The sequence below is a fragment of the Harpia harpyja genome, chromosome 9, assembly GCF_026419915.1.
Source record: "Harpia harpyja isolate bHarHar1 chromosome 9, bHarHar1 primary haplotype, whole genome shotgun sequence".
NCBI classification, from domain to species: Eukaryota; Metazoa; Chordata; class Aves; order Accipitriformes; family Accipitridae; genus Harpia; species Harpia harpyja.
In genome coordinates this window covers 24842121-24855253 of record NC_068948.1, presented here as the reverse complement: position 1 = coordinate 24855253, position 13133 = coordinate 24842121, and the positions used below count along the sequence as shown (strand labels likewise).

The window sequence follows — 13133 nt, the reverse complement described above, 5'->3', positions numbered from 1 at the left end:
CTTCCTTTTGCTGATTGATGTTAGGAGTAACCATCCACCCTCCGTGCTATGAGCAGGAAGCCTGAGGACAGTGTACCCCAATACCATCCCCAAGACCCTCCCTGTCCCCTCCTGGCAGATCTGCTCACCCTGGACAGACACACGTCCAGCTGCTCTCCAGCACGTGGGGTGTCCACCATCCTCCTGCCTAGCAGGATCCTTTGCCTGGTTATCCTTATAAATCAGAGTCTTTCCTGCTGTCTAAGCCACATCCCCTGGCTGCAGCTTAATCCTGGGATTTCTTACGCAGCCTGCAGCGACAGGAGGAACATTATTCCCTTTGTCTCTGCCGCAGCTGTGTTTTGAAACCTGTTGCCATCTCTCCCCTCAGCCTCCCCTATTTCTTCATCCTTTGCTCCACAGCCCACTTGTTCAAGGTCTCTTATCTGAGTCTTCTTGTTACTGTCTGGACACCTTCCTCGTGATCTGTGTCCTTGTGGGGCTGGCCTTGGGACAGCCTTGCTGCTGTGGGGGGAAGGATGGTTCCTGTGTCGTATCGGGTGCCCCCAACGGTGTGTTCCCTTTGTGAGGTGTTTGCTCTTTCTGCAGCTGTCTGGTCGTGACTTGCATCCGCCTGGTGATTCATTGCAACCCGCTGATCCTCTGCTATGGAGCTGTTGCCCTTCCTCAGCTTGTACTTACGTGGGGAATGGCTCCGGCCTCGGAGCAGTGCTCCTTATCGGGCTGCATCCCTCAGTCTCAGACGTCTCTCCCAGGGCACTGGGATCGTTCTGAACTTTCTGCCATCCTGGCTGGGAATCAAGAAATGATATGCAAAGAAACAAAGCGAAAAAGGCTGAGAAGTGTTGCGATTTGCCCGAGGGGCTCAAGGCTGGGGTTCAAAGGGAAGGCAGCACAGGGATTTTGTGCTTAGCATGGGGCCCAGGAAAAGCAAGTTCCTGTCTGTGTCTCTGCTACGTGTCTCTGATGGCTTCGTTTGCGTGCCCAGGTCACGGTGCTAATGCTCCTCTCCTTGTTCTGTTGCAGACTCTGCCATATTCCCCACCATGGGTGACATGAAAACTCCAGACTTCGATGACCTTCTGGCAGCTTTTGATATTCCTGACATTGACACAAACGAGGCCATCCATTCTGGCCACGAGGAAGCTGACACTCACATCAAGCAAGTCCCCGGGGAGCCAGGACCCCCTGACCACGTCCTCCCCCACACGGACATCACTGCTGTCAGTGTGATTGTGAAGAACACTGTCTGCCCCGAGCAGCTTGATGCCCTGGATGGGCGCAGTAAAGATGGGCATGTCATTGGGCCCCGCTTGCTGCAGAATGGCTTTGGGGCCACCGAGATGCCCAGGTCCCCCACCTCTAGGTCTGTGGAAGCTGTGGTATCCTCCAATGGGGAGTGTTGGGTGAAGGAAAAAGGCCCCAAACCCCTGGATATCTTCGCCCATTTTAGCCCCGATCCCAATGAAGACAACGCTGCCAACCTGATTGACAGACCGCGGGAGTGCAAGCCGAAAGAGAAATCCCTTGCCGTGCCCTCCCTCTCACCCTCTCCCACCCCGTCGCTGGACTGCAAAGAGCCCATGGGAGAGAGCACAGAGAACCTGGCCCCAGCTTTCCCGCAGTCCTTCGAAACAAGCCAGGCAGGGGGTGCAAACGGGTCCCCTCCTACCATCCCCTGCATCAAAAAAGAGGAGTCTGACTCGGAGGAGGTGGGCCACGAAGCCAGCCCGAAGGGTTTGGCTGCAGCCTTGGGTGACAGTCCCTTGGATCACCTGAAATCGGTCACTGTTCGCTATTCCACGGATGATTCTCCCATCACGTCCTGGCCCGGTTCTGACCCAAACCTCGACAGCAGCACCAGCAACCTTCCTGAAGTGAAACGCTCACCCGCCAGCCCCCAGGAGCCATTCTTCAAACCTTCCTCGCCAGTGGTACAAAGCCCCAGACTCCCCACTTCTCCAAAGCAGCTGGACAATATCGCCCTCAAGGAAGAGCAAGAAGTTCTGGAGAAGTCAATGGGAAGTCCACAGAGTATGTCCAGTGCTGAGGAAGAGGAGGAGGAAGAAGATAACAACAATGATTCCCCTTCTTCCAATTCCTCGCGGCCCCTGAAAGTGCGGATTAAAACCATCAAAACATCTTGTGGCAGCATCACCCGGACAGTGACCAGGGTGTCATCAGATTCAGAGCCGGGCTCCACCAAGGGACCGGCCGAGCAGAGCTCTCGGGAGACCTCTCTTGAGGGTGCTGGCTTCTCAGCATCAGCAGAGAAAGAGGAAGGGATCATGCTGGAGATGCCCAAGGAGAAAATGGAGCTCTCCAGCCCCTTGAAAACTGTCGAGGGGCCAAAAATCGTCAGTGTTCAGCTTGGCAATGGCACCAAGCTCAAAGGGACTGTCCTGCCTGTCTCCACCATCCAGAATGCCAGCAGCGCCATGCTGATCGCTGCCAGCGTGGCTCAGCAAAAATCCGTGGTGCTGCCAGCAAAGACGGGTAAAGCCGTGGCCAAGAACATCATCAATCTGGTGCCGCAGACCCTGCCCAAAGCTGACACCAGGACCAACATCAGCACCGTGACGCAGACCACCACCATCACCACCACGGCCAACCAAAAAGTCAACGGCACCACGGTTGTGATGGTGCAGCCGCAGAAGCCTTCCCCTACCATTGCGGGCACGGTCATTTCCCGGAGCCAGTCCAGCCTCGTGGAAGCCTTTAACAAGATCCTCAACAGTAAAAACCTCTTGCCAACATACAAACCCAACCTGAATCCTCCAGCTGATGCAAGCCTCACCCTGCCTCCCTTCGGCTACCGCTGCCTGGAGTGCGGGGACTCCTTCGCCCTGGAGAAGAGCTTGGCTCGCCACTATGACCGGCGAAGCATGCGCATAGAGGTAACCTGCAACCACTGCACCAAACGCCTCGTCTTCTTCAACAAGTGCAGTTTGCTCCTGCATGCCCGGGAGCACAAGGACAAAGGCCTGGTGATGCAGTGCTCCCATTTGGTCATGAGGCCAATTGCTTTAGATCAAATGATCGGACAGCCGGACATCACCCCCCTGGTCTCGGTGACCTCCTTCCCCGCTAGCAAAGTGACTGGTGTGGCTCAGGATGCCTTGGCCACAGCCAACGGGGCTCAGGACCTCCCCATCTTGCCTCTGAGCAACAGCTCGGAGCAGACCAACTACAGCTGCTTCAGGTGCCTGGAGTGCAAAGAGCAATGCAAAGACAAAGCTGGGCTGGCTGCACATTTCCAGCAGGCAGTGACCACGGGGACGACCAGCAGCACGGTACGTGAGTGGGAGGGCAGTGGGAGTTGGATGTTAGAGCCACAGCAAACCATCCCTGGGGATGCGGGACAGAAGTGGAGGACTCTCCAAATGTAATCTAGGCAGCGCCTGCCTGTGCACGCCTGATTCCTCCCAATGTAAAACTTGTGCAGGAAGGAAAATGTGCGAGCTGGGGTTCGTTTCATGCCCACAAGGCACTGGGTGGATGGAAGGGAGGCTGTTGTCAGTTGTTGGCAGGTGATAAAGCTGCCTCATGGCTGCAGGAGCTGGGGTGTGGCAGGGAGGGAAGAGTGAGTCCCCAGAGCGTCAGTGCCCTGCGTGCTGGCACCCGCTGTGGGACGTAACCGTCCCCACAGAGCCATGTTAGAGCTGTGGGGGCTGCTTCCTCTTTTGCCAACTTCAAGCACAAATGGAGTCTGGAGAAACCAGCATGTGTGTGTTGGGTTTTTTTTTCTTTTCCCCCTCTTCGAGAGCCAACCTTGAGATCCTAGGCGCTTCCTGCTGCTGCCAACACATCCTGGTTTGTTAGTGCAGGCAGCATCCAGCAAACACACAGGATTAACACTGCCGAGGGATGACCTTTAAAAGGCTAGGAGGGAAAACAGGTCCACAGAGGAGCCCTGTCCTCCCTGTGGCATGTCTTCACCTTTCCCTTTGTCCAGAGATGTTCAGCCCCCTTGGCTTCCTTTGCATAGAAGGAATTTGCTGTTTCCTGGTAACTCTGTTTACTTTGAAGCTGCTGCTGTCTCCAGGATGCTGTTCAAATGCAGATACTGTGGTCCTGCTGCTACAGAGGAGGGCTGCTTTCTGTTTGAAGGTCACCAGGAGCACCAAAATTCACTTATATGGATTGTCCTGAGGAGCTTTCTTCTAACAGGGGAGGATTTTTTACTCCCACCCCCTCTCCTAGCCTTGGTATCGATGGAGGGTTTGGGACACAGTGAAGACGGGACATCCACACCGGGGCTGCGGCAGGAACAGTGAGAGGGCACAAAGAGGAGGAGATCAGGAGCAGGAGAGCTGAGGGCAATCGTTCTGTCTCCCTGCAGGCACCTGCTGCCTGTGAATGCAGCAGCGTAATATTTCTAGCTCAGAGAGGGCCCATCTCTGGGGAGTGCTTGAGCTTGGAAATTCAATGTGAAGTTGCTGGCAGGGCAAAACCTGTGAACAGCCTTCACCTACCCAGAGTACCTTTGTCCCCGTACCCAGCAGATGGACTCTTCCCTAAACCAACACCGCCTACAAACAGCTTTTTTTTCCTTTAAAAAAAAATGAGACCCGGAGGCTTTCCTCGGCACAGCGAGGGATGGGGATGGCTGAAGCCGTAAGCCTCTGTAATCCTCTTCCTCACACGCCACCTTTCATCCCTTCTCCCTTCCCGATGTGCCCCCGTGTCCCTGCTCCGTCTCCCAGGCTGTCTTTAGCTGCTGTTCCCCGTCCGATTTCTTGTTACCCTGCTGCCAAAATCACCCTTGGGTCCCTCTTGGCAGCGCTTTGGACCCTGGTCTGGCTACCGGCAGTGAGGGGAGCCTGAGGAGAGCTTGCTGTGCGTGGCATCTGGCTGGGGGCTGCTTCTTTCCTTCCTTGCCCCACCTTTGCTCTGGTTATTGCATCTTTCAGGGCAGCTGCTATTGGAAGCCCTGTCCTGTTTCCTCGAGTCCTTGTCAGCTTCTCCCCTTGATATTCCCATGTCCATATCCTGGCATGGAGTTGGAAATAGTTTCAAAACGGTTTTGGCAGCTGGTTTGAGTACGCCCCTGGTCCCCCTGGTAAAACTCCCTTGCCGAGCTGCTGGTCCCCAGCTAACCCTTGGCACACACTGCATCTGGGACCCATCTGTGATGAAAAGCCTGGAAAAGGCATCTTGTCTGCTTGCGAAACGCCCTCAACAATTACCCAGCAAGCCGGCACAAGCAGATTATCTCCTACGTCGTGCCCTGCAGGGTCACAGCACTTCTCTTCCCCCTGCAGCACGTGGCTTGGGGCTGCTTTGGGTGTTGCAGGTTGTTAGCCTGTCCATCTGTGGAAAAGGCTTAAAAGCCCTTTTGTACACATGTGAATGTGCCAGGCTGAACCTCTCGATGCTCTTCTCCCCCTAGGTTTGTACCACGTGTCCCATGATCATGTCCAATCGCTGCAGCTTTAACGCCCACCAGCGGATGCACAAAAACCGGCCTCCCCACGTCTGCCCCGAGTGCGGAGGGAATTTCCTCCTGGCGAACTTCGAGGCCCACCTGAAGGAGGCCTGCCTGCACTTCTCCCGCAGAGTGGGGTACAGGTAGGGCACTGTGGCCTGAGGTCAGGGCAGAGGGACCTGGGGGGATGCCCAGGACTGGAGGGGAGAGTCCCAAGTCCGCAGTGGGTTTCCATTTTGCAGGCGGGGCAGGAATCTACATTCTTTCTCCCCACAGGTGCTGGGTGCAGGGCTGAGGGTAAACGTCTCGCTTTACCCCTTCTCTGGCCCTCACCCTGTTAACCCCAGGGGAATTTTCCTCCTCCTGGGACCTCCTGGCCACTGTTTCACCTCAGTCAAGGCTGGCAGCATCAGACCCCTGCAATCTCTCCCTGCTCCTTCTGATGAGCTGCCTGGGCCCTGGCTCCACCAGCAGTGGGCAGGACTGGTTGCTCCAAACTGGAGATTTCCCAGAGCCCAGAACTGGTTTGGATCCTGTGTCTGTTGGGGCAGGGGGTTATCCCAAGTCCCGTGGTTGGACAGGGAGCAGGCGTGGGCCCTTGTGCTCCGGTTTCTCTTTGCTGTTAGCACTTGGTGTGCACCAGTCTCTGCAGCACGGCTGAGCTCCCCTGTGCCGTTTGTAGCCAACCCCTTGCCTCCCGCTCTCCTCTGCTCTCCAGGTGTCCCAGCTGTGCTGTGGTCTTCGGCGGGGTCAACTCCATCAAGTCCCACATCCAGACCTCCCACTGCGAGGTGTTCCACAAATGCCCCATCTGCCCCATGGCGTTCAAGTCAGCCCCCAGCGCCCACGCGCATGTCTACACGCAGCACCCTGGCTTCAGCAATCAGCAGTCCAAGTAAGTGTTCCCTGTGAGCTGACGTCTCGACAGATATCGCCAGAAGAGATCACTCCTAACAAGTGATAGGACGAGAGGAAAGGGCCTCAAGTTGTGCCAGGGGAGGTTTAGATTGGATATTAGGAAAAATTTCTTCACTGAAAGGTTTGTCAAGCATTGGAACCGGCTGCCCAGGGAAGTGGTTGAGTCATCATCCCTGGAGGTATTTAAAAAACGTGTAGATGTGGCGCTTAGGGACACGGTTCAGTGGTGGACTTGGCAGTGTTAGGCTATGGTTGGACTCGATGATTTTAAAGGTCTTTTCCAACCTAGATGATTCTATGATTCTAAGAACCAGGAGCATCCTTGGTGGGTGGGACATTGGGGGAAGAGCTCAGCACCAGTGTGGGGAGCTGCATCCATCTCCTTTTTACTGTCCCATCCCTTGGCCTGGGTAAGTCTGCGCGCAGGGCTGCTCTCAACCCTCGTGCCAAAAGGGTTCTTCTAAGATTCTCTTGATCCAAACTTGGGCTGTGCAAACAGTGGTGTTTTTTTCCTCCAACAGAATGATTTACAAGTGTGCAATGTGCGACACGGTCTTCACCCACAAGCCTCTGCTCTCCTCCCACTTTGATCAGCATCTGCTCAACCAGCGGGTCAGCGTCTTCAAGTGTCCGGACTGCCCGCTGCTCTTTGCCCAGAAGCGCACCATGCTGGAGCACCTCAAGGTAATGCTGTGGCTGGGCTTGGTGCTCTTTCCACAACCCCTTGGTATTAATATTTGAGAACTGTCCTTCACCAGGGACATCTGGGGCTGGGTTAAGACTGTCAGTTCATCACTGGTGCAGCAGGACCCTGAGATCTGGTGTCCCCCACACCCTTGTCCCAAAGCCTGAGGAGATGAGCCTGTCTGTGCAGGCTGGGGCCTGGGCATGGGCAGGCTTTCCTTCTAGCCTGCTGCAGTGCTGGGGGGCGAAATCCTGACCCTAGACAGCTGCCAACACCCTTGTCTTTGCTTTCCAGAACACTCATCAGCCCCAGAAACCCAAGGAAGACCTGGCAAAGAAGGCGGCCGTCCTGCTCACGCCAAAGCAGGAGCCTGTTGAAACCCCCGTGTCCAAGATCTCAGAGGAGTCATCGTCCTCCACGGAGGAGGATGAGCCCCCCAGCTCCCCGGAGCTGCGCAAGACCAAGCGAAGCCGCTTCCAGCGCAAGACGGTCAACAAGTCGAAGGGCAGTGGGTGGACATGTGGTGTTTGCCACTCCTGGTTCCCAGAGCGTGACGAATACGTCTCCCACATGAAGAAGGACCACGGCAAGGTGAGGAGAAAGCTGGGGGCTCCAGCTCTGGCTCTGCCAAGCACTTGGAAATGTGGGCAGGGAATGTTTATGGCACAGAGCAGTGGGGCAGGACACCTGGGTTCTCTGCTGGGCTGGGACCATGTTCTGCCACAGTCCGAACATTACTTCTCCCACAGGTACAAATTGAGATTTTGGGGAGCAGGGACGTTACCTGTTCTGGTGAACAGCAGAGATCAGATACTCGTTATCCAAATGTGCAGCTGTGGGATGGGCAAGGAGAGGAAAACTGAGGCAGCGCCGAATTCCCACGTCTGGCTTCTCTGTGCAAGCAGGGAGCCCCGCTCTCTGGCCTCTCGGCTCGCTGTGCAGTACCCACTTGCCTCTTTGTTTCTTGCAGTCGGTGAAGAAGTTCCCGTGCCACCTGTGCGAGCGTTCGTTCTGCTCCGCTCCAAGCCTCCGGAGACACGTGCGAGTGAATCATGAAGGGATCAAGCGCGTCTATCCCTGCCGGTACCCCCAGGGTTTAGCTGGGAAAAGGGGTCTGGTCTGGTTTAAGAGGGGTGACTTTGGTTTCCCCCAGTCAAGCTGTGGTGGGGAGTATAAAGGTACAGATGGTTGAAGCATGATGGGGATTGAACAAGTGTCTGGGAAGTAGGAGGGAAAGGAGGTACTGGGAAGGACTCTGGGGTTTTATACCCTCTAGAGGAATGTGGATTAGCATGTTCGTGGTTGGAGTCGGGGGTCAGGATGCCGGAGCCAGCTTTCCCAGGGGAGCCAGGGCTCAGTGGCTGCACAGCCGTGCTGGAGCAGGCCTGGGGCTTGGCTCCTCGCTGCGGAGCATCACTTCATTGCCACCCTGCTCTGGCCCTGCAGGTACTGCACAGAGGGCAAAAGGACCTTCAGCAGCCGGCTCATCCTGGAGAAGCACATCCAGGTGCGACATGGGATCAAGGCAACCGACCAGACGAAGAGCCAGGAGGTCATTATTGCCCGGATAGGGACCGGCACCACGCAGGTACACGAGGTCTCTGTGGTCTCTCGGGGTGCTCGCAAAAGGCTGGAGCCTTGTGGAGGTTTCAGGCAGGGTTGAAGGCATCGCCGTGAGTCCTGATCCTGGTTTACTCTTGCCTCCACACCTCCTGCAGTGCTTAGGACTGGCAGCTCCTCCCACTGTGAGGCCCAGCGCCTGCTGGGTGGGTGTGGACCCTGTCTGGGCACAGCTTGCCTAGCTCCTGCCTCTCCCTGCCAGCAGGGCAGGGACTGAACTTGGCTGGCTCAGCCTCTTGCTGTGCGCTGGGAGAAAAGGCAAAACATCCCTTCTTGCTTAGAGCTTGCGCAGGAGCTGCCCCAGGCTGCGAGGGGCAGAGGCGCCTGGCACGAGGGGTACAGGCAAGTCAAAGGCCATTGTGGGAGCCCCTTGGCTGGGATTACCGGCAGGGGCACAGCTCTTGGGGCTGGCCAAGGCCCGTTCAGCCTTTATCTGAGCAAGTATCTGTAGGGGCCTGTTGGGAAATCCCCGAGCAGGTTGGGTTATGCCAGGAGCTGCTTGAATCGGGCACCCGTTAAAGCTTAGCCAAACCGTTCCTGCAGGTGTCCAGTCGGAAGCGGAAGCTGTCCTCGGACGAGGGTGACTCGTGCAGCGAGGAGCCTGACAGCACCACCCCTCCCTCCAAAAACCCCAAGGGCGACCGCAAGGCCCCCTTCCGGTGCCGAAAATGTGGTTACCTTGCCAGCAGCTCAGCCGACTTCCAGGAACACATCCCCCAGCACCGGACTGACGAGAGCTCCCACCAGTGCCGGGAGTGTGGGCTCTGCTTCACCTCCCAGGTCTCCCTCAACCGCCACCGCTTCATCACTCATAAGAAGAAGAAGGGAGCAAGCGAGATGGAGGAGCCGGGGCCCCGGAGCCCCCTGGAAGGAGGCACTCAGCACGCGGCCGACGGCAAGCTCTCCTGCAAGGTGTGCGGCCGGTGCTTTGACAGTCAGCTCAACCTCAAGACGCACTTCCGCACCCACGGCATGGCCTTCATCCGTGCCAGGCAGAACGCGAGCCCTGAAAACTAGGGCCCCGGCAGAGGGGGAACGGGACATGTATATAATCAGCACAGAGCTCTTTGCAACACAGGCTGCCAGTGCCCGCCTGGGCTCCCCCTTCCTCCCTCCCTCCTCCTCCTGGGCAGCATTTCGACGTGGGGTTGGATCAAAGAGTCATGAAGAGAGACGACAACCCGGCTTGCACAATCCGGCCTGACTCCCTGTGCCTGGCTTGCTGAATCGGCTCGGCCGGCATCCCCCTAGGCCGGGGGGCTCGGCCCACCCTGGTTTGTGGCCAAGAGCCGGAGGAAGGCAGGATTTCAGCTGCCTTATTGTACAGGAGGTGAAGGGCAGAGTCCGGACTTGCTGCCCTGCTCTCGGGGAGACCAAATGGTTTGTTCACTGTTTGCTGCTCTGTCCTCACATGGGGACGTGACCCACCCCACAGCCGCTCCTGTCTGCGGGGAGGGACGGTGGCCTTCCTCTTACGGGGACAAGGACGGGAGAATCACACCTCCCACTCCGCGGCTGCTGTTGGCAATCCTGAGTCACGGGCTCTTCTTCTACACCGTGGGTCTCTTCCCAGCTGCTCTGTCCGGGAAGTGCCATGCTGGAAGGGAAGCCCAGCCGAGACAGGGGCAGCCCTGGGGGAGCGCTGGAGCTGGGCGGGACCTGGGGACCAGGGGAGACTTCTCCATCGCAGGACAGAGATGTCTGTGCTGACAATGACATCACAGCAAAATCCGCCTTTATTTGTTTTTCTTCTTTCCCTTTTGAATGTTGCTTATTTTGTATTTTGCCGGGGGCTGTGGGGAAAAGCAGATTCCAGACTCATGGCCGGTCTCCGTCGTCACAGAGAGACAACCCAGCCCGTCCTTGGCTCTACTCTCCTGCCAGCGGTGCGAGGTCCCTCATCACGTTCACTTGCACTAACTCGAAGCGGCACAGGCATTCGGACGCTCGTCGCTTTGTGCCCCAGGATGGCTGCGCTTCGGGCCCCAGCTGGCAGCCTTCCCCGGGGAGGAGGAGGAAGAGATTTTCGTTTGGCAGAGGAAAAACAGAAGCCAAAAAAAGGCCTCTGGGTGTGACACCCCCCCCAGCACCACGAAGCTGCACCGATGGGGGAAATCTCCCCATGCCCTGACCAGGATCCGTGCCGGCCATGAGGAGGGAAAGCCGCTGCCGAATCCCGTTACAGACTGAAATGCTGACGGTGAGTCTTGGGGGGGGCTTTTCCCAGGGGCATTGGTGTCACCCACTGCCACCCCCCCCCCCGCCCCCTTCTCGCCCAGCTCTGGGGGTTGAGAGCTCTGCTACCGCCTGGCCTGCAGGCGGTTTTGCGGCTGCTCGTCTTCCTCTGCAATCCCCTTCACGGGTGCAGAGCGGCTCAGGACCACAGGGCTGGACCGAGCTCTCCCTTGGCCACTGTGAACCACGTCCCCGCACTCATGCGTATGTGAGAGCTCAGCCCCGGCACAGCAGGGTCTCGCCTGCACGGGGCTGTCACCGTGTCCCCCCCATTACCTTCGGGGAAGGAGAAAAAAACAGCCAGAAAAGAAACTTTCTACTTTTTCTGTTCGTTTAGCGCCTGTGCTTGGGGTAGGGTGTTCGTGTGAGTAATTATTTCAGTAACTTAACCTTGGGCTCCTTATTTCCTTGTGAATAACCTCTAACACGCTGTGTAAAGTTGTATCATACACTAAAAGTGACAAAAAAACCAAACTACTGTTGTGATTTTGGGTTTTGTTTTGGTTTGGGTTTTTTTTTATTTTCTGGGGTGGGGAAAGCTGGTTTGCCAGGGTTGGGGTTGGGTTTCTTTTTTTTTTTTTCCTTTTTTTTTTTTTTCTCCTTTTTTTTTAAGTGCAAGGGGGTAATCCTCCCCTTTGCTGCAGGTGGATTCAGCTGAATGGCACACACAGAGGCGGGGGGGGCGGCTTTTGAAATAAAAGGAGAAAAAATAAAAGCAACCAGCGGTTCCCACAGCCCCTGGGCCAGGTCACCCCCCCGGCACTGAGCCTCCCCGCTGCTTCCCCCACCTTCGCCTCCCTGACCCCCCCTCAGCTGTATCGTGTGGGGCTGTGAACGTGTAAATGATGTTTAATAATAGAGAAGAACCTAAAGTTTCTATGAGTTTTAGAGGAAGGAAACAAAACAAATTGCTTTGTAATCTTGGTTTTCAAGCACTTCAGTGCCTTTAGATTGACTTCTGTTAAAGCGGGCAGGGGGGGTGTCTGTACACTTGTTTTTAGGGGTTGCGATTATGCTACATTAAAACTACGGGCACTGCAAGAGGCTCTCAGGTATCCTTTATTCTTGTAGTAATAATGCAATTAAACTTTTAGTGGTTTAACCCCTGCTGTGCCCTGTCTTGTTTACATGGCCCTGCGTGGGTCCCAGGAGGGGTCTGTGTCCCCCACCCCATCGCAAAGGTGTTGGTCCTGCCCCAAAATGAGGGTGGAAGGGGCTGAGTGGCCCCCCCCCCCCCCCTTCCCTCCCTGCTGCCCCAGAGAGGCCTTAGGGCTGCTCTGAGCCCATGCCCCTGGCAAAGCTGGTGGGGAACCCCAAAATGAGGTCTGTGATTGCCTCTGACCAAGGTTTTAGGGTGCCCTTGGCCTGGGGACCCCCCCCTTCAGTCCCTGATTACCCCCCCCGACCCCCAGTGGTTCCTGGCCACTGGCAGCCAGCATTTTAAAATAGAATTTTTGTTTTTTAATGCTAAATAATCAACATGACAAATAATTAGTGCTAAACAAAGAGACCGAGGACATCCAGGGTTACAGGCTGGCGCGCTGGGTGAGGGGAGGCACCAGGAGCGACAGCCACAGAGGGGACAAGGGCTGGTGGGGGTGTCACCATCTGACCAGCAGGACGGGCTGAGACTGGGGGGACAGGGGGTGCAGGGGTGTGTGTGTGTGTGGGGGTGTCACTGCTTTTAAAGCAAAGAAAGAGGCTGGAGAATGGGGGGGGGTTGCAGGGGGCCTCTTGGAGCCTAGGCATCTGGGGGGCGGTTAAAACTTTTGGGCTGCCACATCTTCCTTCCTTCCTTCCTTCCCCTGGGGCTGGCAGCGCCAGGTTCCTTCTGCACTCCTGTCGCATCCCCGGAGCATCTCCTGGGCAAACCCATGCCAGGGCTCCAGGGGAGGGAAAGCCCCCACCACCAGCCCAGCTACAGCTGCCCAGCCCCTGCCTGACACTTGAAGGCAAGGAAAAGCAGAGAGAAATTATTGCAAGGGGGAGGGGGGCAGGGAGAAAGCTTCACAGTCCCAAATTCCTGGAACAGAGTCAAAAAAAAGAAATAAGAAAATTGCTCGAAAGCGCAGGAGGCAGCGCCAACACCCCAGGTGGGCACCAGCCTCAGGGGAACCCAACCTTGACGTACCGGCCGTGGGTGCTACGGGATGGTGCTGGAGCAGTGACCTATGCTGGGTGGGACGAGGGGAATTTCAGCTTTCATTAAAAGGTGTGGAGGGCGGAAAGGGGGGTGCGAGAAACAAA

The 13133-nt window shown here is 56.5% G+C and overlaps 1 protein-coding gene across 3 annotated transcripts in view; it reads left to right on the top strand.

The window, feature by feature from the left end:
- ZNF687 (zinc finger protein 687) overlaps positions 1-10721 on the top strand; it is a 29553-nt gene extending 18832 nt beyond the window's left edge. For all 3 annotated transcript variants that reach the window (XM_052797944.1, XM_052797945.1, XM_052797943.1), the window contains exons 2-9: positions 1027-3293; positions 5393-5571; positions 6147-6323; positions 6868-7030; positions 7326-7622; positions 8002-8114; positions 8478-8619; positions 9195-10721. In XM_052797944.1, coding sequence (XP_052653904.1) covers positions 1047-3293; positions 5393-5571; positions 6147-6323; positions 6868-7030; positions 7326-7622; positions 8002-8114; positions 8478-8619; positions 9195-9668 — 3792 coding nt within the window. In that variant the 5' untranslated portion in view covers positions 1027-1046 and the 3' untranslated portion in view covers positions 9669-10721. The remainder of the gene's footprint in view (positions 1-1026; positions 3294-5392; positions 5572-6146; positions 6324-6867; positions 7031-7325; positions 7623-8001; positions 8115-8477; positions 8620-9194) is intronic.
- Positions 10722-13133: the final 2412 nt, after the last annotated feature.